At 44.8% G+C, this 23,140-nt stretch overlaps 1 protein-coding gene across 2 annotated transcripts in view; it reads left to right on the top strand.

Annotated features, from left to right (window-relative positions):
* The window catches only part of CCDC85C (coiled-coil domain containing 85C), a 110,067-nt gene extending 87,023 nt beyond the window's left edge, over positions 1-23,044 (top strand). Inside the window, exons 4-6 of one of the 2 annotated variants that reach the window (XM_015631358.3) lie at positions 10,870-10,965; positions 17,608-17,706; positions 19,315-23,044. In XM_015631358.3, the coding sequence (XP_015486844.1) occupies positions 10,870-10,965; positions 17,608-17,706; positions 19,315-19,404 (285 nt within the window). In that variant the 3' untranslated portion in view covers positions 19,405-23,044. The remainder of the gene's footprint in view (positions 1-10,869; positions 10,966-17,607; positions 17,707-19,314) is intronic. The other variant, XM_015631359.3, reaches the window with a different exon arrangement.
* The last annotated feature ends 96 nt before the right edge of the window (positions 23,045-23,140 follow it).

Here is a 23,140-nt window from a genome sequence, read left to right as displayed (position 1 = left end):
GCAAGACGCTGAGATAAAGATTGGCCTGTAATCTGACTGCAAAGGCATGTGAAAAATGTGTCCCAGAACCCATCTCTGCTGTCAATGAAGAGGGATGCCAGGACTGTCATTAGGACTTGCTGGTGGGTGTCCCTTGTTTTCTGTGCCACACACAGTGACCCTGACCACCTTTTGGTGAAGGTGTCAATGTGTGTTTGTAGGTGTGTGGGTGTGAGTGACACGTTAGATTAAAATAATCATCGCCTTCCCCTTCTTTCAGTGTTTGTACCCAGTTTGTAGCGTTCCCTTGCTGAGGAGCAGGAGCTCCTTGTGGTTCCCCATCTGGGTGCAGGGGGATGTGTCTGCTGGTGCTGTAGGTGGTGACTGAAGACCATCCTGGGTCTGGAATTGGGTATCTCTGGGGAAAGTACCTGCAGATAGACTCTGTGAGAGCTGAGACAAGTTCTCTCTTCTTGAGAAGACAATGCTGATGATGCCAATACCCAGCTTTTATATATACCCCTGAGGACTACAATAAGCATCTCCAGATAAAAGTGAGGTTTCTGTTAGAGCGTTCAAAGCAGCTTCTCTCTGGAGTCTGTACTGCAGACCAGACTGGAGAGAAACAATTTCTTTTTCCCCTCTAAATCTATTCCAGAAGTAATAAGGTCCATAGGAAAATGCAAAGTAGTAGTAGTAGTAGTGTGGTTATGTAGTGGAGAGCACTCAACTTGGAGACCTGCTGAGTCTCTGGCTTCCTGACACTGTTTCTGATTGTATTTTTCTCCAGTTCCTACTTCTTGAAGGATGCAAAGCCTGGGAGATACCTCTGGCAGCCTGGCTGCAGCACCAACCCCTTTCCCTGATTCCCACCATGCTGTCACAAGTCACGTTTTGTACCTCTGCCTTGTAGAGATACTCGGGGGAAGTGTATTTCATTTTGCCAGATGGCACACTTGCTATTACAAAAACAAGCCCAAATGTTTGTGGTCTGTAGGTGTAAAGAGAAGCCATTAGATGGAGTGGGAGGGGATGACGAGTCCTTGGCTGAAGCGCTGGCTGTCTGCTGAGCCTGTGAGAGCAGTGGTGGAGAGGTGATGTGAGGGCACACAGTAGTGAAACCCCAGCCCCAATGACAGTCCTATCTCTCCCTTTTGGTTGGAAAGACAGTGGTCTCCATGCTGTTCAGTACAAGGGCTAAGGCAGAAGAAAAGTGGGAAGGTAACTCAGTATCTCTCCCTCAGCTCCCTGCAGAGAAGGGCAAAGCTGGCCCCTGAACCAACCTGAAGTAGGCAAGGAGAAGCAGCTGTGGCCCAAGCCTGGTCTTGGGTCTCACTGGGGCACCCAGAGCAAGTCCCTCAGTCTGCATGGGAGTAATTCTATTCCTCTCAGGGAGAAGAACTGGATCAGCTTTGTAAAACCAACCTGACTTTTAAAATCAGTTTTGAAATGGCAAAAGATCACTGCACTGTTCTCATTGTGGTATCCTGAAGATGCACCCAGGAGAGTCAGAGGAATCCTTGGAGCATTGATTGCCTCTGTAGAGTCACCTGGTGCACTGGGGACCTTAGCAGGGCCCCAAGGTGTCACAGCACAGCACCCCCTCCATTGCCAGCAAGGAACCCCCAGCCCCTCACAGTGCTACATGAAGCCCCTAGGCAGGGAGATTTCTGTCTGCCCAGTGCCTCTGGCATCCCCAGGGCTGCATTTGCATCTTCAGCATCTCCTTGCAGCCCCTCAAAATGCTTTCAGCCCCTTCTGTTTCTTCAGAAGCCCATCCTGTGCAGTGCCCTGATGGTCCACTGCCTTCTCCTACCCCTGCACCCCATCCCCTGTAACTGTCAGGTGAGCTGAGCACAGCTGGTGTGTGTCAGAGGATGACTCTAGGCTGGTTTCTCACCTTCCCACATCAGTGATGGCCATGGTGCCTTTTTAGGTGGGGGGAAGCAATGACTGAGAGAAGCGTGAGAAGCGTGGCAGAAGGCAGCTCCTTCCCACTGGCTTCACCAATACCACCAGGATGATATTGAGCAGAAAAAAGAGAAATTCAAGGTGGCTGATTTGCTGCTGCAGCAACAGTAGCTGTGGAAGAGAAAGTAAAATAAAAGGTTTGTTGGGATTTATGACCCAGAGAGTGCTGTGGTGAAGTTTCAGAGTGTATCACCAGCAGTGGAAAACAAACCAATCCATTTTTGAAAGTAGCTGCCCTTCATCTGCTGCTATTGCAGAGGCTCTGAGCAGTGGGTGGCCTTTTTCCCCATGGCAGCTAACCACCACCAAGTCTGGCAGTGCCAAAATTTGGGGATTTGATGAGCAAAAGAGGCATTGACAGGCCGTGCCCTTAATCCATCCTTACAGGTAACCACTGAAGAAAGAAAAATTCATCTGCTTCGAGGATCTGCCATAGGTTCTCATGCTCATTATTCATGTGCCTTTGTTTGGGGCTGGCAATGGGTCCGGGGAGAGGCAGGGGCACAACAGACCCCTGCTCTGCCACAGGTCTGGAAGGGCAGCCAAGCTGAAAGGGAGGCCTGAGGGGTGATACAGATATGCACAGGTATCCTCCTGTGCCTGCCTGCATCCTCTACCCACTCAGAGGCTTTCACCTGTATCATCCCCAAATCAGATCTGCTTCAAAATCATGAAAGTCTTGAAAATGCCCCCCGTTTCCTTCTGCAAACAAGTGTGCTTGACGTTCCTTTATCAAAAGCAGTAGCACCTCTCAAAATCCTTACGCTGACAGTGCCCCTGTGAGTCAGCCAGTGTTAGTGCACTTTGTCTGCTAGTACGGCTGGGCTTGCTCTGTCCGGACAGACTTGTTCTGTTTGCTTGTGTCAGGTGGTTACGGGCTGAAAGTGCTCTGAATATGTCATGTTGGTCAGGGTTTCACAGTCCGAGGGGGCAGCGAGGCTGCCCGTGGTGGTTTTAGCAGGGTGTGCCCATCCCAGCTGTTACCAACGCGTGGAGTGAGCGCTCCCCTCTCCCCCACCACTGCCGGCCCAGGCTGACTCACCGGCTCTGCATGCTCCGAGGAGACTGCCGAGTCTGGAGCTGCGATCAACTCAGCGCTCAGAAAAGACACCCTTCCTGTTTGTAATGACATCCAGTTGCAAACAATGTCCTGACTTTGTTTTTCTGTTCGGGGCAGCGCCTGAAATCTTCCCTTCGGTGCGCAGCCCGTACAGCCGGCGCTGTGTCGTGCCTGCCAGGGAGAGGTGTTTCTTTTGTTGGGTGTCTGTGATGTTTGCTGAGAAAGAAATGAAACAGTTAAATTGTTTCTTTAATAATCAGAAAGCGCCATGTAAGTCTGGTTATTACTTAAGTAGACATCTGTGCATGCTGGGGACACCACGAAGATGCAGGAGGAGGTGGCTGAGACACACGGACGGGCTCTGTCTCGCTCCTGTGTGCACCCAGCAGTTAATTCATGGATTTGAATGTTTACATGGCCAGCTGCTCTCTATGATTAAAGGCAGCAAATTAAGTAAAGCCAAAGGAGATTATCATCTGCAATAAAGTCCCTTGATTTGATAAGGAAGATGCTAATACAGAGTACTGACGGCTCTGCACTCACTCCCTGTCAGTGGCCAGGACCTGTGTTGTGCTGGAGAGCTGGGTCTGTCTGGGAATCTTCCACAGGTTCCTTCTCCTGTGCCTGGTGACAGGCTGTCAGGTGCTTGCAGCTGCAGGGCAGCCCACTGTGTTTTTGGGAACAGCCATTTAAGTGCCCAAGAAGGGAGCTGGTGGTTGGGTTTAGCGGGATGCTGGCAGGCTTTCTGCACAGTAGTCATGGAATAACAACAGCCAAGCACCATCACTGCTGTGGATCACCTGCCAGGGAGACAGGACACATACAGGTGCTCCCTGACTCTGGTGAGGATGTCCCATGCTCAGATATCAGAGGTCTGGCATCATCTGCAGTAGGGTGGCACAAAGGTATAGTCTGCAGAGGGGCCAGCACTGGTTGCTTCTTTTTGCCTCCAGGAAATCTTGCAGCCAGCAAGGAGCCCTGGGGCTGCTGTCAGAGTGCCCCCAGGTAGCCCTGTGCCTGCAGGGCCATGAGAGGAGCTGGGCTCCCCCAGGAGCACCACACGTGGTGGCAGTGGCAGCGCTGCCGTGGGCATGAGAAGATGCAGCAGGGAGGGAAGGGACTTTGCAGGAAGGGAGGGTGAAATGTCAGCTGGAGTCATGTCATGCTCCATTGCTGCGTGGCACCGATGCTTTGTTCCAGCCCTTAACCTCTCTGCAGCTGCAGGGCAGAGGAGCACAGGAAATGTGGCCTGGGATGCAAAACAGTGCCCAGGGGAATTTCTCAGGCTGGTGGTAACAGGAGATTATTTTTGTGTATGATCACCCAGCAGTGTCACTCATCTTTGTGTGAAGGGAGATTTCTCATTCTGAATGGACCATCAGTCCATGTGAGCCCAGTGCTTGCCCTTGGTGCTGCCTGTGCTACTCTTCTGATGGGGACACCGTGCTTCAGGGTTTTGGTGCATTCCCTGCCTTCCCTTCTCCCATGCCAGAGTGACCTTGTGCTTTCAGTCCTTGTTTTTGCTGCTGGTTTTCCCCATCTGCCCACATCACTGCCTGGCTGGAGCTGCTCCAGGCACTTCCTTAAACTTGTGGCCACATGTTCCATTCACTAAATGAAAATGTGCTGGGCCCCCTGTTCTGTTGGCACACCAGGACTGGGGTGCCAGTCATGGCACCTTTCCATGGTACTCCCCAGCTCTGCCACCCACTTTCCATGAACTGTGGGCATGTTACTGCCTCCTGCTTGTCTCTCAGCAGTTCTTAATTTGCAGAGCAGCATTGACACCTTTCTTTATTTATTTTTGATTTATTTAAAACACCTGGATAGTGACAGGTGCTAAGGAAGGGTCCAAGTACAATTCAAACCTGGGTAAGCAGGCTGCAAACAAAACCACTGTGAGATAAATAGACATGCCTGGGAATTTTATTGTGAGCTGTCTGACAGTTCCTGATGTAATGTAATTTTCTGTCTTCTGTCTCGGCAATAAAAACTTCACGGTGTCTGATATGACTCCATTTAGCTTTAATGTTGTCTGAAGTATGCCATTAGAAAAATGTGGCTTATATAATCAGGTTTGAATTCTAAATGCTTGTTTTTTGAAATGGGAGACAAAAATTAAGGAGAAGATGTGAGGTTCAGAAACATTAATATTTGCTCATATGTTCCATGTTGGTCTGAAGCATCCTCAGAGCCTAGGTTGAGCCTGCTGGCTGAAGTAAAACCAGCCTTATGTTCTCTTCTGGGTTTTGAAATGAAGTCTTTTGCAGTCTTTCTGCAAATCAGGAATAGCTCTCTTGGAGATGAGGTAGGAAAGGGTGTCATTAAAAGACAGAATATGATTGAGCAAAAAGAGATTGAAAACTGATGGAAAGCCTAAGGTCTCATGTATTTTCAGATCCCTGGAGGAATCAAGGAGAAATTGTTTATTACAATTTCTTTGCTCTTTTTTTGAAATTTCTGATCCAAAACCTCTAAAAGAGCAGATACCTGCCATCCCCAGTTAAGCACTTTTCTTCTTGGGCACCAAAGCATTCCCACTGTTATGAAGAGATGTTCATATTTTAAGCCTTACTCTACCTCTGTGGAGGTGTGTCATTATCGGGATTTTGCAGCGTGCCCTATTGCAGAGTCTTATTAATTTTGGTCCTCCAAACACACAGGAATGGAGAATCCATGGCAGTGCTTGTCAGCATCTGTGCTGGACCCCATCCCACACAGCCAGATAGAGCCAGCAAGGACTCATTAGGAAACCTGGTCTTAGACACTGGTGATGACATCGTGCCATGACACATAGCAGCAGATGTTCATCAGCAGCTGCAGTTTGGGGACTCTGCTCTTCATTTTTTTGGTGTCAGATTGAAAAGGGTCACTGGCAGTATTTGTGGTCTGGGATTTTCTTTCTCACATTAGCACTATTTGCTGATGGTTTTTGGCTGGGGCAGTGAATGGGGCTACTTTGATTTGCTTTGCTTTCTGTTTTGGATTGGAGGGTGTCAGTGTCATTCTAGCAACAGAGAACTGGGGAACTTATCCCCTGTAGGTAACATATTGTTTCAAGGATGCTCTGGCATGAGAGACTGCAGAGCTTCTCTCTCTTTTCTTAGTCATTTATACATCTGGACTGTGACTCTCTATACAGACTTAGAGACAAGCCCTGCAGGCTCCAGAGAAAGATTTCTGGGGGGGGGTCTCAGATAGAACTGAACTTCTCTGGTGGATCTGTGGTTTCAGCATGCATGACATGGGGTGGGTGGGATTGGGAGGGGACTGATGCCACATGGGTGCAGTAAGCTCAGAGAAGTGCACTGGTCCCATCACTGACACCAGCAAATTCAGCATCAATCTGCTTGAAATGCAGGAGCAAGAGAGGCCTGAAAGGGAAATGTGTTCACTGGTGTGAGGCAGCAGAGGAATAGCTCTTGTTGAGGTTTTCCCGGTGGAAAAGAGCCTGGATATGGGGGTAGTTTGCACAGTCCTCCCTTGAAGGATGCAAAGAATCTCATCAGGACCCTCTCAGGACACTACAGTCCCAGAACCGTCCCGGCAGCAGAGATGGGGCTGTTCTGTCCAGGGCTGAACTCATCAGAGATCCATGCCACAGCTGTCTCAAGTGTTCTGAGTAGCCACAGTGTTTTGGATAGAAGCAAAAACACCTACTTGCTGAGGAAACATAGGATGGGTCACACCCAGCTCCACAGCCTCTGGTTCCCTGGGACTTTTGTTTCTTAAGAACTATCTTTGGGTCTCAGAGGTGCAGTGGTCGATAAACCCTGTATGTAGGGTGCAAAGGTGCTTCCTGCAAGCACCTGGGAACTCAGAGGCATAAGTTATACCCTCTCTCCCTAATTAGACTGGTAATCTCACTGCTGGGCAGCTCTTCCTTTGGGTGGGGTGGCTGTGGCTGTGGATGTAGCTGAAAGTGGCATGCTATTTGTCAAGATCGTTATTATAAATTTTAATGGCATTTTTGGTGACTTCTGAGTGGTCATATAGCACCAATCATTTATATAATTATGTAATGCCTCAGCCAGATATCTGAGGGTGAAGAGTAAACCACCTCTGAACTACCAAACACTATAAAAACCTAGCAAGTGGAAAAGCCATATGTCCATCTAATACAAAGAGTGCATGCTCAACAAAACCAGACAGGGAGAGGAAACTGAGAGTCACGCTTGCCTCAAAGCACACCATATTGCTTTTTGCCTATACAGACAATTTCTGCTTCTTAGGATGTAACCAGATTAACCTTGCTATTATTGTCTGCCAGGGTGCTGAGTCAGTTGTGTTCCTACATCTGTGAAAATGTCAGCTATAGGGAACAGGAAGGGCATGGGTTTCTGCAGTGGTGGGGGTCCTTAGATTAGCTGAGTTCGAGTGCTGGGGTGCAGCTGTGGGAATTCTTGCCTACGGTTTCCAAATGCATCTGTTTTAAGCTATGAGGAATCTCCTCCATCTGTGCAATTTTGCTTACTACTTTAACACTGGCTTCTTGAGATTTTCCCTGCCCTCCTTTCAATCTCCTCTCTCACATCTCTGGTTCCCTCTCCTCTGCATTTCACCTCAATGGGTTTCCTGCTGGGTGCAATATACATCCTCCTCTTCCTTCCCATTCCCTCCCTTCTCCCACTGTTGGCAGTTTTCCAATATAGCAACCTTGACCTTATCTTCAATTCTTTCCATTTCCTCCTCTTCAGCTAACACTATCGGTGAACTCTGCCCATTTTCCTCTCCTCCATCCTCCAAAGGCTGGCCATGCATCCTGCTGGCCATGTATCCTGCTGGATATGTTGTCATTTCTTTCCCTGCTGCCGGCAGTCCCCTCAGTTCTGGCCTCCTTTATGTTTGCCTCAGTGCAGGAAGCTGATAGGGGTTTGGATGAACTTTTTTTTTTTTCTTGTGAACAGCACTGAAATCAGTGGGAATGAAGCACCAAGCCCTTTAAAAAACACCAACTCTTTGTGTGTCTGGAAAGAGCCTTCCCTAAGGGCAGAGCTGCACAAGAATCACTGACTGCAGTGATGAGTATCGAGCCACCCATAGCAGTGTGTGTGCTTTTACTGGTTGCATCCCATAGCTGCAAAGAGCAGGGATGTTGGTGAGATCCTTCCTTGCTCCCCCGCTTTATTCACATGTGTGTTTGACCTTTTGTAGCACCAGTCTGGCATGGTGGGGGGGTCTCTGTGGCCTGGAGCAAAGGGCTAGTGGCGTGGCCATGGGGTGCACTCACCATTGCTGATGATGGCACTCAGCAATTTGGACATCTCTTTCCATTGGCTGGGGCTTCTGGCTTTCAAGCTAAGGATCAAGGATCATGCCTATTTTAGAAATGAAGTAATCTGTCACTTTGACTACAAATTTTGGGTCTACCTCTTTAGCTGCATTTCTCATTTTTTAAAATAATTTTTCCCTTCTCAGTCAAATTCTCTACCTGTGTTCAGGGGCCACTCAGTTAAGTGATGTCACTTGTCTGAGAAGGAAGGTGACCCACTGAAGGCTTTTTGTGTGATGTTATATATCCAGTTTATCACTGTGTTTGCAAGAATGCTTTTATCTTGTCAGTGTGGTGATTGGTTAAGTATGATCAAGCTCTTTAGAAAACATTTCTTTCTAATCATTTTTGTTTCATTTATATTCTGTAGTAATTTTGAGAGTGATTGCGATCATGGAAGTGCTTTGTAGCTCGTGAGGGACTTCAGTTATGTGAGAAGCTGCTGCTGTTTTTCATATGGGAGACCTTGTGATCTACTCTAGTTTGACCATGAACCTGTATTTAAAATGTTGTCAGCAGCAATATCCAGCAGAATTCCTTTTAACTGTCATACTACTCTCAACTCCAAAGAAATATTGGATGTTAGACCTTTGCTTGGCATTTCCTGTGTTAGTTCTGAAGAGGGCCATTGGACAAGATCTATATCAAGTACGACAACAAACTCCTGAATATTCTTCTTTTGGTTGTCACGAACCTGGTCACTTATAGAAAGAAAGAATCTTTCATCAGGAAGCCAGAGTAATTATGTATGCACGGGTGTCTCTGACCTCTATGGGAAGCTGATTCTGGAAGGACTCTGTTGATTTACCAGCCCTGTGAGAAATTTGTACCCCATTTTGCAGTTGTAAGTCTCAGCTGTAGGCTGGCTGGATCCAGTCCCTAGTGCTCCCTCCCCAGCCTCTGTCTTCTGTCTGATCTTACGGTCAGGGTGGCTGAGGATGTGTGCCCAGGTGGCCACAGCTCCAGCAAGCTGCAATGCTCTGCCACTAGGTCCAGAACCATGTCCATCCTGTGAGTCCCTCTGCTTTTTCAGTCTGATAAATAACCTTGGAGAGTTATTGAGGGGTTAGTAGGTCTAACTTTCCTTTTCTTGAGATACCACCCCCTCTCCAAAGGAAGCTTGTGTATCACCTGTGAGTCAGTTCATGAAAGTTGCTATTATGAGTAAATGGCTCTTGGTCCTGGCATGGCTTAGGCACAGATCAGTGGCTAGGGCTTGAAAATCTCCATGCCTTTTGGCATGTAGCCTAATGGATTAGCCCATTCTTTCCTTTAAATATCCACATTAATGCTTTTATGAGTAAAAAGGTCCCTACAACTTAAAATATTTGGGAGAATGAGAGCTGAGAAAGTGCCCCTCCATTGGTTCTCCTTTACCGTACAAGTGGTGAGGCACTGGTACGGGTTGGCCAGAGAAGCTGTGGATGCTCTATCCCTGGAAGTGTTCAAGGCCAGGCTGCACAGGGCTTTAAACAACCTGATTTAGGGGAAGGTTCGCTGCCCATGGCAGGGGGTTGGAACTGGAGGAACTTTAGGGTCTCTTCCAACCCAAACCATTCTGTGTTTCTATTATTCTGTGATTCTTCTGGCGCAACTAACTTGCTGGCCTTGGCATGGAAGGCAAAGTGATGAGACAAAGCATATTTAAATGTGGAAAAGACATGAATAGAGTGCCTCGTGTGCTGTGTGTGAAAGCATTCCTGTGATGGTGCTACATGCTGCTCTGCCATCCTAATTTGCTTTCAGAGGCCCCCAAATATAATAATTCTTTGTGCTTCCTAAAGGATGTGAAGACTAAATACAAGTTTGGTCAATGATTTCATTGTTGATTTCTCCCAGAGTTACAAAGCTATGTAAAAATATTAGGGACAGGCAGGGTGCATCTCACTGAATAAAGATATTGTGTCTCTCATAATTCAAGCTGGATGCCCGTAGAAAAAGGAAAGTCCTATGCAAAATGCTTACAAGGCTGGTTGGACAGTGGAAATCTTTTGTAAAATGTCATTTCGGCATCTTTCCCAATGGAATCCTTCATGCAGGAGGACTGGCCAGCATTTTGGAAACAAACCCAGCCAACATTAGGTTTGGACATCTGCTTGTTTTAAGGTTGCTTTCACAATTTTCTCTGTAGCTGAAGATCAGTACTTGATGTCAATGTGAAAACGCTGCCAGAGAAGCAATGAAGTTATGCCAACTGTTTCTTTCATGAGCACAGCTTCTTAGAAATGACCGTTTTATGCTGGAAAATCATCTTGTTTGCATTGCTCCCATGTCCAGAAGGATGAGTACTGTTTGATCTTGTCCTTGTAGAAAGCTATCCTAAATGAACAAAAAATGTTTCTTGAATCAACTTAGATTCAAACCAGGGTGACGTCCTGCCTCAACACATCTAGACTGAGTGCTGGCACTTAAATGGTGTCAGCTCAAGTGACTCGTGAGGAAAGGGTAGTGGTGTCTTTTGTCTTTAAAGGTGGCCAAGGGGATTGAATTTGAGACAAGCTAGTGGTCAAATTTTCTGGATAATTTCTTCATCCTTGCTTAAATCACCCAAAGGGGAATTAACACGTATCTTATCTGATTTGCACAGGGACCAGCTCGCATGACATCTGACCTTGCATCTTCTCCTGCAGCGGGTTATGTCCCTGTGGGTCAGAAGCCAGAGGCTGTGGTGCATGCTATGAAGGTAAGGCTGTGTGGGACACTGAGGTGTCCTGTGTTGTACCCAAGTGGCAGAGCTGGGCATTGGCTCTTCTTGTGGAAACAACTGAACACAGAAAGTTAATAGGCAGGCAGGATATTGGTAACCAGCACCTGTGTCATCATGAATAAGCATTGCTTAAAATAGTCACAGAGCTAAGCAAGATTATGCATGGCTATTTTTTGGGGGTTGGAAACCTCCAATAAAAGCTGCTGGTGCTGAAGGTGTTGGTCATGTTTGTGTTCATCAGTCCTGTGTAAACTGAGTTGTTGGGGTGACAGTGGTGACCGAAATGCTGCTTTAAAAAGGGACACAAAACCTGCATTTCCTCATATATTTTGTTATTGAAAATCCTGCAGCAGCCTTCAAAGGAGAAAGATTTTATTTTATGAAAATATACAGCAGTGGCATCCTACCCATGTAGGATGTGCTTTATCAGCTGGGATTAAAGTCAGGACCACTGACAGTGGGACCATGGTAGGTGAGTTAAAGGAGAAAACTTGCACAATGATTTCATGCTTTCAGGTTCTAGTGACCATCCATTAGCAGAAAAAGTGTAATTCCCCAGTGCTATATGTTTAACTGGTTAAACAAGGTACTTCTGAGCATCTAAGAGACACAGAAGCACAAATTCTTTACAAGGTGCCACAGGGATGGCCAGAAAGTCTCTTAACTAAATTAGTCTTTGGTTGAAATATAAAGATTTATAGATTTGGATTTGCTGAAGGTGAGAAATTTTGTACAGGATTAAGAAGATTACATCAGCTCCTCAGAGGAGAATTTCTGGATGGCTGCTCTGGAGCTCAGATCCCTATGGTCATAACTGGAAAAAAGGTCTAGCAGTGGCATCACTAGCTTGGATCATCTTAGACCTGGAGACAGATGCTTACAAAACTCTTTGCTTTGTACCTTTCCACATCTGACAGATAAATAAATGGCACAGATGTGGCTCATGGTTATGATTCACAAATTCCCTAAATTTTCTAATTTCAATGGTTCTATCTTAGTATATCATGGCTGTCCAGGGTCTCTTGGCTCCAGGACAGATGTGGTAGTGGTGGTGGTAAAACCAACAAATGTCAGGAAAAGCAGTAGTGTGGCTGGCAAGGATATTTGTTCTACTTGGCAGTTGTCAGATCCCAGGAGGATATTGAATGCCACTATTTCTCAAGTAGTTATTAAAGGCAAGACAAGTTTGGTTTGATTTGGATCTAATTTGAATTTAAATTATAAATGATCCTTCAAATTGAAAATCTTGATTTTTCAACTTTCTTGAGACTTTATACATCCAAACTGTAAACTCCTACTGGATGATTGTACAACTCCTTAAGAGAAGGATGTCCAACATGGTCAAGGATTAAGAAATACCTTTAGTACAGTTTTGGGTTGTTCCCAAAGGAGCTGACCACACAAAAGGCAGTTTACTTGCTGCCATATATTTGTCCTGTGTTTTCCAACAGGTTTCTTCTCTGCTTGTTGTGAATGACTCTGTGCTATCAGAATTCTCCATCCTGTACTATGCTGCAATGTGTTTGTGGGTGACATTTCTCCAGTATGTGTATATATATATATATATATATATATATACAGATGGATCTGCTAATCTGTTGCCTTGCAGAATGTTGCAAACTCATGTGAACCTTTGTTTTTCTGTCACTTTCTACTGATTTGGCTTTGATTGCATTTAATCATCCAAGCCCTGATGCAGTCCAGACTACTGCTGTTGGCTTTTTGTTCCCAAACTGTGAACCTTTCTGCTCCTGCTCTTGATTGCATTTGGTGAAGTGGTGGTGAGGGATAGTATTAAGCAGAGTTGGTAGTGGTTTTAAATTACAAGATCAAATACTTATAAATTGATTTATGATCATATTCTGGGGAGTACTTAGATTCCTATTTGCTTAAGGAATTGCAGGACTGAATTTCTCACTAAGGGCAAGAAACATAAGTGGTTTTTAGATGTGGTTTGATAAGCTTATGAAAAGGATTGAAAATTAATGAGGAAGATTCCTGGAAACTGGAAATTAGTTTTGGAAAGTCTGGCACAATTTTTCATTTAAAGGAATTGAAAGAAAATTAGGTGACTGGTTGTTTGCACTTATTAGTAATCCCTCTTCAAAGCTTTGTGGATTCCTAGGAAGGCCAGAAGAAATTCAGAAGAAATTCTCCCTTGTGATTTCATAGTTTGGCTGGTGAGGTGCATTTATCTGTCTCCAAAACCATGGAAGCTGCCATGGCTTGAGTCAGGAAGAAGGTGACATAGCAGTCACATCTCACGGGGCATAAATGATCTCACGTGATGTGTTCTGCTCACTCACTTGAGGTTAAAAATATTCTCACATTTGAAGTGAGGAGGTAATTCTCCCATAGGTCAGTGTGGCACGGAGGGATGAGAAGGTACCTATTTTTCTATCCTGTGGCCCATTTCTAAGGATCATCTGGAAATGGAGGGACTGAGGAAACTCGTGATGGTCTCCATCTTTCCTCCTCCCTTGTGGCACAGTAAAATATTAGTAGCTGTAGGTCTCCAGCTGCAGGCATTTTTTTGGCCATGTCATGCTGTAGCATATGGAGTAGGTCTTATTTGCACCCTGCAGAACTGGGTAGCTTTTCCAGTGCCAGCCCCTGCATGTGGGAAGCTGGATGCAGCTGCTACCCTAGACCCTCATCTCCTGTGATACAGATCATGACTCTCTCTTGAGAAGAGAGCAGCTTACAAATGAGGCTTTGTGCTTTGGCTGTATCACAACAGATATTGGAAAAAGTCCTTCTTGGTTGAAAAATGAAGTCCTTATGGCTGAGCAGGCCAGCTCCTTACTGCAAGAAAAGACAAGGAGAGATGGAAAGGCTATGAAGATGATCAAGGGAATGGAGCACCTCTCCTCTGAAGAAAGGCTGAGGGTGCTGGGGTTGTTCAGCCTGGAGAAGAGAATGATCCAGAGGCACCTTATAGCACCTTCCAGTTCTGTAAAGGGAGCTCATAAAAAAGAGGGAGAAGGACTTTTACATCACATAGTGACAGGACAAGAGGAAATGGTTTTAAACTGAAAGAGGGCAGGTTTAGATTAGATGTTGGGAAATAATTCTTCACTGTGAGGGTGGTGAGACACTGGCACAGGTTTCGCAGAGAAGCTGTGAATGCCCCATCCCTGGAAGTGTTCAAGGCCAGGCTGGATGGGGCTCTGAGCAACCTGTTCTAATGAATGGTGCCCATGCCAAACCATTCTGTCATTCCTTAATTCTGTGCAGTTGGCTCCACTTGTCTTGTGGAACACTTGCATGGAAGGAAGCCCGTCCACAAATGATGAGGCTGCAAGGATGTGGCTCTGTGCCCAAGCAGAAGTCACTGAGGGACTGTCCACTCCACATGGATGCTTCTGGACCTCCCCTGTCTGCACCCACATATGTAATATTCCCTAGGCTTTTTACTTGGGATTTTCTGCAGGTTAAATTCTATCTCTGTGGCTGAAGTGCTGCCTGCAGTTTCTTCCTTGAATGCATTTAGAATTTTCTTTATTTTTCCTTCTGAAATAGTTTTGTTTGTTTGCATCTACTAAATAAGGAGCAAGATGACAGGTTGGCACTCCTAACAGCTGTTTTTGCTAACAAGAATAAGAGGTACATATGCTACAGCTCAGTATCTCTCTGAACATCAAAGCACTTTTCTTAGGAACTGAGCAAACCTGCTAAAGATGTGGGGAGGTGATGAGGAGACAAATGTAAAAGAACGACATTTAGCCTATAACCCAGCTGTCCCCCCAGCGGCAGCCTGGACCTCTTCCATGCACACAGAGCTATCAAGGTGATGATCAGAGGTGATCATCACTCCCATTAATTGTGGATAAGACAGGATTTGGCCTTCCAAAACCAGGGGAAAATCGTAGCAGGGAGTATGGACTGTTCCCTTGCTGAAGCAGGATGTTTCCCAGTGTTGTGTCCAGCTGACTTATGAAGCAACAAAATTAGTGAGGTTTGCACAATTTGGAAAGTATCTCTCAATCTCAGCATGCTTTGTGTGGCAGAAATTAATACCTCAACTTTCAGTTTCCCTTTCAAAGCTTTGCTACTGTCATTCAGATTCTTTAGTGATGTTTTTTTGACTGAATATTTGTTTTTAAAATATGTTTGGCCCTATGGGGTCAGTAAAGCAAGTCAGAAGGGATGTGGTGGACTGAATGACTTTGAGGTGACACTGCCTTGCTCACAGACATCAGTGCAGTCTCAGAGAACACTTGAGGTGTTCCTCAGTTTATCAATAGGGAAAAAACAGACAAGGCAGCATGCCCACTGAGAGCAAGGTGAAAGTTGTTTTCGGGAAGTGACATCCCTATGCAGGAAAGCAGCATTTCCCAGTCCAGCCCCATCCTCCTGCGTGTGGAATAGCCCCATGCCCGAGTGGAGCAGGCTGCTCTCACTCTCACTGGCTGGCATTTTACCCAGGGAGGTCACAAAGGGCTGCTGTGTCAACAAAGGACCAAATGCTGTCAGTGCAGCTTGATGAGAAGAAAAAAGGAGGGGATGGCATGATCCACTTTGAACTTGGGGTACATTTGTATGTTTTCTTTAGGCTCTCAGCTTGAGACATGGCAGACATCACAGAAAGACATACCCCAGTTTCTTAGACCCACATGAGTGCACAGTCCTTGAACTGATCCATAGATAGCTGATGGGAAGGCATGTCTGTATTCCCCAGTGGTGTAACTGGAGGAATATTAACCTGGTCCTTCTAAACAGCTGAGGAGGCATCTGGCAGGATCTGAGAATAGCCAGGGCTGGGTCAGCACTGAGAAAAGGCCTTCCTGTCTTTCTTGAAGAGGTTATTTCACTCCTCAGAGTGTATTTTCTTCCAACATGCCTTTCCTGGATAGGCTGCTGTGTTTTATCGCTATGAATGCCATTTTCCCACACCCAAGATGCTAACACATCTTTATAAAGCGCCTAGCCAGACATGGGTTGAGCCTGGGAAGCAGGATGATTTCCAGAGTAAATGAGATTCAGAAATTAAATACAAACATAACTTCCATCTGATCATCTTTCAGCTCCAGCTCTGCCTGGTTAACTCTATTAAAAGACATTTCCACTGAAAGAAATATACTGTGCCACCTTTTCACACCTCCTGAACTAAGGAATGTGGGTTTAGTTTAAGCACAAGTTGTAGAAAAACAGTTTATTTTAGTCCTCTGAGACTCCTGTGCCTGCAGGTTGGATGGCTGTTGAAAGCAGAGGCTGGGGCTGATGTGATCTTTAACTAATCTGCCCATGGTTTCCTTGACACTTGCCCTGTGGACACAGCTGATGTTTAACTGCCAGCCAGGCAGCCCTGTTGCTCCCTGCCAGGATGTGATCCTGCAGGCTGCTGGCTTTGCAGCAACATCGGAAGCACACGGGCTCCAGACAAGCAAGTTCAATGTGTGAGTCCAGCTGGATCAATAATTAATTCCCTCCTCTTTAGCAGAAAATAGATGCTCTCTTTGTCAGCACATACATGCTTTTTTCACATCTCTCTTGACCTTCCTCTCCTTAGAATGGATGTGGATAATTCCTATCTGTACAAAGACTGGTCCCAAGTAGGCTACAGGCCCTAGGAGAATTACCTATTTTTGTTTGCAACTCATTTTGAGTACAGCAGGATTGCTGTGCAGAAGCAGACCTGGGGATAATCATCCCTGGTATCCCATTTTGTGGAGTAGCCAGTGCTGTATGTACCTCAGCAAAGGCTAAAACCCATCCTAGCATGGCTCTGTACTTCCCTGGGATGTATAGGATTATGTATTCATACAGCTACACCTGTTGTACACCTTCACATGTTGGGGATGCATCGTGGTGAATGAGACCACGTGCTGTTTGATGATGTTGGCTGGTTGCAGGATCTCTGACCCTGCACACTGAGCTGACCACCTGGCTCATCAGCAGTAAAACCCTGGGTGAGGTGTGTAAATCAGCACAGAGGCAACAGTAAAACCTGGAGGCTGCTGTGCTGTGCTGTGCTGTGCTGTGCTGTGCTGTGCTGTGCTGTGCTGTGCCCACCTTGTGTGATGTGCCTGTCCAGAGGAACTGTCGGAATGCAGGTGTGTGTGACAGGGGTATCCCTCGAGTCAGTGTTCCCAGCTGGAAATGAAGGCTGCCTTTGGCCCCCAGCAGTCTCCTTTCTGTGACCAAGGGACCAGCTGGCCACAGCAGTGGGCTGAAGGAGCTCTGTGGGGGTGGCCAGGACAGTGGGATGTGGCAGGCCAGGGCTGGCTCCCACTTGAGCTGCTCTAGAGGTTTGGAGTGTGGGCAGCACGTGGTGAGGGACAACATCATGCTTGTTGTCCTGGGGTGCTGCCTGGAATTCCAATAGGACTTCTGGCAGCCTTCCTGGAAGAGATGCACTTGTGGGCACAAGCAACCTGCTGCAAATGGTTCCCAGGACTGTGTGCATGTCCCCACACTGTGCAGATGGTGGCACAGAGGCAGGACATGGCTGAGGGAACAGGGAGGACAGAGGTGCCCAGCTCGATGTCATACTTGTCTTTGCTTGTCTTGAGGCTTTGTGAATCCTACCTATTTAAATACTTGTTAATGATGTTCTTGGGGACACAAATAATTATTTGAGGATCATAATGGTTTTGTAATATTGTTTTTTTGTAGGTCCTTGAGGTCCATGAAAATTTGGACAGGCAAATGCAAGACAACTATGAAGAAGACCTAAGTGAAAAGGAGAAGGCGATTGTTCGTGAAATGTGCAATGTAAGAACTCCTCCCAGCAACTCCTGGGGTTCTTTTTGTCTTTTTGTGGTCTTTTGTCAGAAGTATGGAGGGACAGGGATCTGCTGCATTGTAAGCCTTGTGAGGTCCATAGGCACAAGGGAGGAGTGGAGGCTCTGCTGACCACTGTTTTGGGTGATCTGAGTGCCCTGTTCACTGCACAGAGCAGATTTTGCTCAGTAGATAGTTCCCACTTAGAACCTTCCTGGCTGTGGAATAGCTTGTCTAGCTGACCAGAGATGTGCAAGGGGCTCTCCCTGACTAGGAGAGTCCTGTTAGCAATTGTCTCCACTTGTGACCTTAAGGACTCAGTTCGGGCTAAGCAACAATTGTTTGCCAGGTTTAAAGCTGTACAGCTTGAATGGGTTTGAGCCTAAACCACATGGTAATGTCGGAGGGAGAACCTTGTCTGGAGTCATTGAACAGCATCATGATATGTGGGGTGCTGTTAACACTGCTGACGTCTTGGGCAACCACACTGGTAACTGAGCTGGCCACATCCTGTACAGTGAGTGCTGTGCCCAGCTGCACCCAGCCTCTGCTCTGTGGTGTCTGCTGTCACAGCATTGCCTCCAGCTTCAAAGCACCTTGGCCATGCTCTGGCTTGGAACAAAGAGTTTGAGATTTCTGCTGGAACACAGCCTGAGCTGCCTGTCACCTGCATCTAGGGATGTGCTGTTCAACTGCCCAGAGTAGCGAGGAGGATGCTTATGAGCCTTCTTTTTTTGAAGTTCACGTAAGAGGTTGTCCCGGGTGGTATCATTTAGTGCCTTAAAGCAGTTAAGAAGGGCCTAATGCTCTGTTTAAATTCTGAAACCCACCCTAACCCTAAAAAGAAGCAGCTTGCTGAGCTAAATCACTGTGAGCATCCTTAGCAAGGGCAGAGACACTTCACTTTGGTTGCTGGATCCCTATAAGCAAAGCCAAGACCAGAGTAAATGAAGGCCTGCTTTTTAGAATATTTTGTCTGCCTAATTTCCCAGTCCCTTATAGCTGTGCTGGAGGAAAGGTAAAAATACTGTAACTTCATCCTCCCAAAGTGACTCATCTCTATTTGTCTATCATCAGCTGTTTTCTCTTTAAATATTCATTTCATGTAGATTCAAGGCAGCTATAAAGTTTTTTGCAGTTTATTTTTTATTTAAATAGTGGCCCTAGAGTGATAAAATGTATGTTTTTAGAAAGTCATGTATATATAATTTTAATCATTATCTTTTTCATTATCTTTTCTGTTCATGGTAACATCTTTTCTGTAAGCATGGCAGGGTTGACCTACCATTGAACTTATGTTCTGAATCTAGTGTATTTGTTTTATACTATTACCCCAGGCAAAAATGGTTCTAATTTCAAGAGGGACTAATTAGAAAAATGCATTGATGTTTTTTCCCTTGGAAACTGGTGCAAAGATGCCATCCAGTGTCCCTGCTGAGAACTGCAGCCCAGCTCTAGGAAAGGGCTGGTTTTGTCTTTCAGACTGCAATTTAAAAAATATTGCTATTCCTCAGTGGCTTTGTTGTTTGGACTTTTTTATTGAAAAAAAATAAAAAAATCCTGTCTTTCTCTCCCCAAACCCTTTATTTTTTCTTGCAGGTTGTCTGGCGAAAGCTGGGTGATGCTGCGAGCTCCAAACCCTCCATCAGGCAACATCTGTCAGGAAACCAGTTCAAGGGTCCCTTGTAGGAACACATTCCTGGCAACTGCAAGTGATGGATTCTGTGAAGACTAAAGAGGCAGAGCTCAGTATTTCTGGCTGCCTGTTCTTTGGGAGTTGGGGTTGAGTTTTTTCAGGGTTTCCTTTTTTCTTTTTTCTTTTTTTTTTTTTTTTTCCCAGCTTTTTTTTTGTAACAATAGTGTAAATATGGCAGCTAAAGGCCTGATTTCCAGGCTGTGGTGCTCTGGAGCTACTGTTCACTGGGTAACCATCCAAAAATACCAGACTTGCATCATTTTTATTGTAGTTCAAACCTGCTTTGTTGTAATGGTCTGTTTGTAGAATTAACTAACTCAAGAGAATTTCTAAGAGGAACAAGAAGAACCCTTAACCTGCGAAGAATTCACCGTTTCTATTGCTCCTGTCCACCTGCTTCTCAGTGATTCATAGCTGGGTTAGTGGCTCCAGGCAGCCAAGGAAAATACAATTCAAATTCATTGGCTTACTGTCTGCCAAGTTTATGAGCTGCTAACACTTTTTTTGGAGGTCCTTATTTTGAAGAATGACATGCAACTGTTTTCACAAGGCTCTGTGTAAAATACTGAGTGGCAAGCTAAAAACACTTGTACTGCCCTACTTTGTATGGTGGTACTCATCACACAAGTGTACATAAAGGCTTAAGACTCTGTATCAGGTGTTAATGAACAATTTTTCGTGATCAAATGACACAAGATTTCTGCAGTCCTAATGTGATTGAAGTCACTTAGCCACACAACGTTATTCCCTACAAAATGGCAACACTTTTCTTGTAAAGTTTTCACTATGAAATAATTCAGCAGAAACTGCTATCCTGACAGCACTTATGGCTTTCACAGGATCCTCAAAAGCAGCTCATCTTTCACATAAGGAAGGTTTGGGTGGGGTTTTTTAGTGTTCTTGCTGGACTCCTCACCTATGTTGGTTCCTGTGTAAGGTAACCAAACAACAACCTCACAGAGCTGAATAAAAACTCCATAAACATGGGCTGTCAGGTGAGACTACTTCCTGCCATTCAAGCTTTATTTTTGTTAATGAACCAAAACAAGTGGGTTTTTCCTTCTTCAAATGGTTGTATATAAAATAATGGGACTTACATTTTGCTATTGTGGAGTAGCTGCCTGTGTAGTTGTAAGAATTTGACTCCCTCCTTTTCCAAGTTGTCACAGCAGCTGTCCCTGTATTTCGTTAGATGTTCTTTCCCAATAGTCCAAGGAGGTGGGGCTTTGTTATTAGAACTCATTGGTGTAAAATAATTTTAAAGACAGGCATGTGAAAAGATCAAAGCCTCCTCTTCAAAAGTTGCATCGATTTTAGTGATTAGTTGGAGGATGTAATGACCTCGAACACTTTCTTTTTGTTCTCTACAAGAATCAGTCACAGCTACAGACAGCTGTATTAGCTGGACAGGTTCTTCCTCTAAATTAATTTGTTCTACCAGTTGAGTTCTTGACTTGTGGTATTGTATTACATGGAGCACCAATAAAATACTAAGGAACCCATGTGGCAATTTATGAAAGGTGATTGTTCCCGTGGTGTACAATAAACTATAGCTGCCTGGCTGAAGGATTGGCAGTCAGAGCTGAAACCTGTAACCACTAAAAGAGCAGAGAAGGAATACAGCCAAAATACACAGTAACCAGTAAGCACCACTTAATCATTCATTGTGGAAACAGAAATGTAACAGTTGAGTAGGTTATTTAAAAATAACCAAGAACCACCCCCAGAACACAAGTGCATACTCTCACACACCCACCAGTAATTCTTTCTTACTACTGCTCAGTCAGTGAACACTGAGCTAGATAGCTCTCAGTCTAATAGTATTTACATCCCATGCAGTCTGGAAAATTCCATTCTAGAGTCTGACTGTCTCCTTTAAGTATCTTTAAAGGATTCTGGATTTCCTCCTCTTTGCTTTTTTTTTTGACCTCCAGTTTCTAGTTGCCATTGGTGATTACTTGTCTTCCTCCTGTACAATTTATACATTGAGATTTCTGTACCAGAAAAAGTGATGTAAAGCAAAGCATCATTATTCCTTAACATCTAAGGTCAAACTGTGGGTTACTTTAATCTTTCTGCTTGAAAGCCTATTTTAACTTTGGTGGCATCTGATTGCTGGATTAAGCAGAGAGTTCAAGTGTATTTGGAACAAGGTTGATTTATGTCAGTGAATTTTATCTAAAGTAACACAAATGTTGCCAGCACTTAGAGAGTTAACTGTGTTCATGACACCCTTGCTATTTAAGGGGTATATGAGGCTATTTGCAGGTCCTCTCAACAAGATAAGAGGTATACTCATCAGGTTAGTCTCACCACTATGTAATTCCCACTCAAATATTCCCTGTTCTCAAATCTCTCTCAAAATCTGCTCAATGACTTCAAGCAAAGCTTGTTTTGTTCCACCTGCAGATCTCACCTACAAGGGAATCAGTGCTGCAATTGAGGTTAATTAGCCCTGCAAATCCTGAAGAGCCAGTTTGTAGGGTAGCCAGCAGTTCAGCTGAACAAACTTCATACTCGTAGGGCATTGCCCTTTTTAAGATTTTATTTATCATCTTCAGTGTAAGATGTGTGTCACTGATTTTGCAGAAGAACACGACACTGCTGTACCTTGGGGTGTTACTGTTTAGGGGTTTTTAGGCTTGCCAGTCTTCATACCTAGCTCCATTTGAGCTATAAAATGTCTTCCTGGGGTAAAATGATGCTCAATGACTTTACAGGATGACTTGGGTGCTGAATTTTCAGCTAAATAGATATTTTATATGAATATTTAAATTCACTTACCTATGCGCTCAGTATTCAATGAAAACTACCTGAGGAGCTTTGTACATTAAGTTGGAGGGGAGCACCCTTTGCAATAGTGGCCATTAAATTCATAGATTTGGGGCAATAGCCCAAGATAATTTCCTCAAGATTGAAGCCCTGGGTTCTGCAATCCTCTGGCAAAGAAAGCATCCACTGTTTACAAATGGACTTTGCTTGCTTAAGGAAAGTAAAATCACATCCTTGACTTTTGTTGGAGTGACTGGAGTAAGCAGCATTTCCCTAAGTTCCTGAAATGCTGCAGTGTAACCAGCTTCTGTTAGCTCTTCGCACCTTGATAAGACTGCTGAGCACAACCTTGTTTGAGAATGGCACATTTTTATCCAAATATTAGATATTAAATGAAATCAGTGTTAAAGTGACCTTTTATCTTTCTAGAAACTGGGGGGGAAGAATACTACTGATCTTTTTCAAAGTGCATGACTGTAAAGTGATAAAATTGTATATTTTTCATAATGTGGGGAAAGTCTATTTGTGCTGCTTTAGAAATCAGTTTAAAGTTTGATTTCTGTTAAACCTGTGATCTTACAGCCCTGCTATATTTTCTGTATATGATTTACAAAGAACTGGAAAAGTTAGCACCTGCTGTTGTGTATATAGCAAAATTCTTTAGACCTTAGCACGCGTTTTTACCTATTATTGAACCACTCTGGCTTTTTTGGGGAAGAAAAGTAATAGTACAGTTTTTTTTGATAATGTGTGTAAAACATTCATTTGAAATATTTTAGTAAAAATGAAGTAAGAGATTGATTGTGATAGTGTATACTTCTAGCTGAATAAAATAAAATACATTCTTTTTAAATAAACTGATGAGTAAGAGTTGGGAGACCACTGCTGAAATACTTTGTGGAGTATCTTGGAGTAACCATAGTTAGGACCTCTGAACTAAGATGAAAAACCTGGAAA

Source organism: Parus major, chromosome 5 (assembly GCF_001522545.3).
Source record: "Parus major isolate Abel chromosome 5, Parus_major1.1, whole genome shotgun sequence".
Taxonomy (NCBI): Eukaryota; Metazoa; Chordata; class Aves; order Passeriformes; family Paridae; genus Parus; species Parus major.
This window is presented reverse-complemented; position numbering and strand designations above follow the sequence as displayed.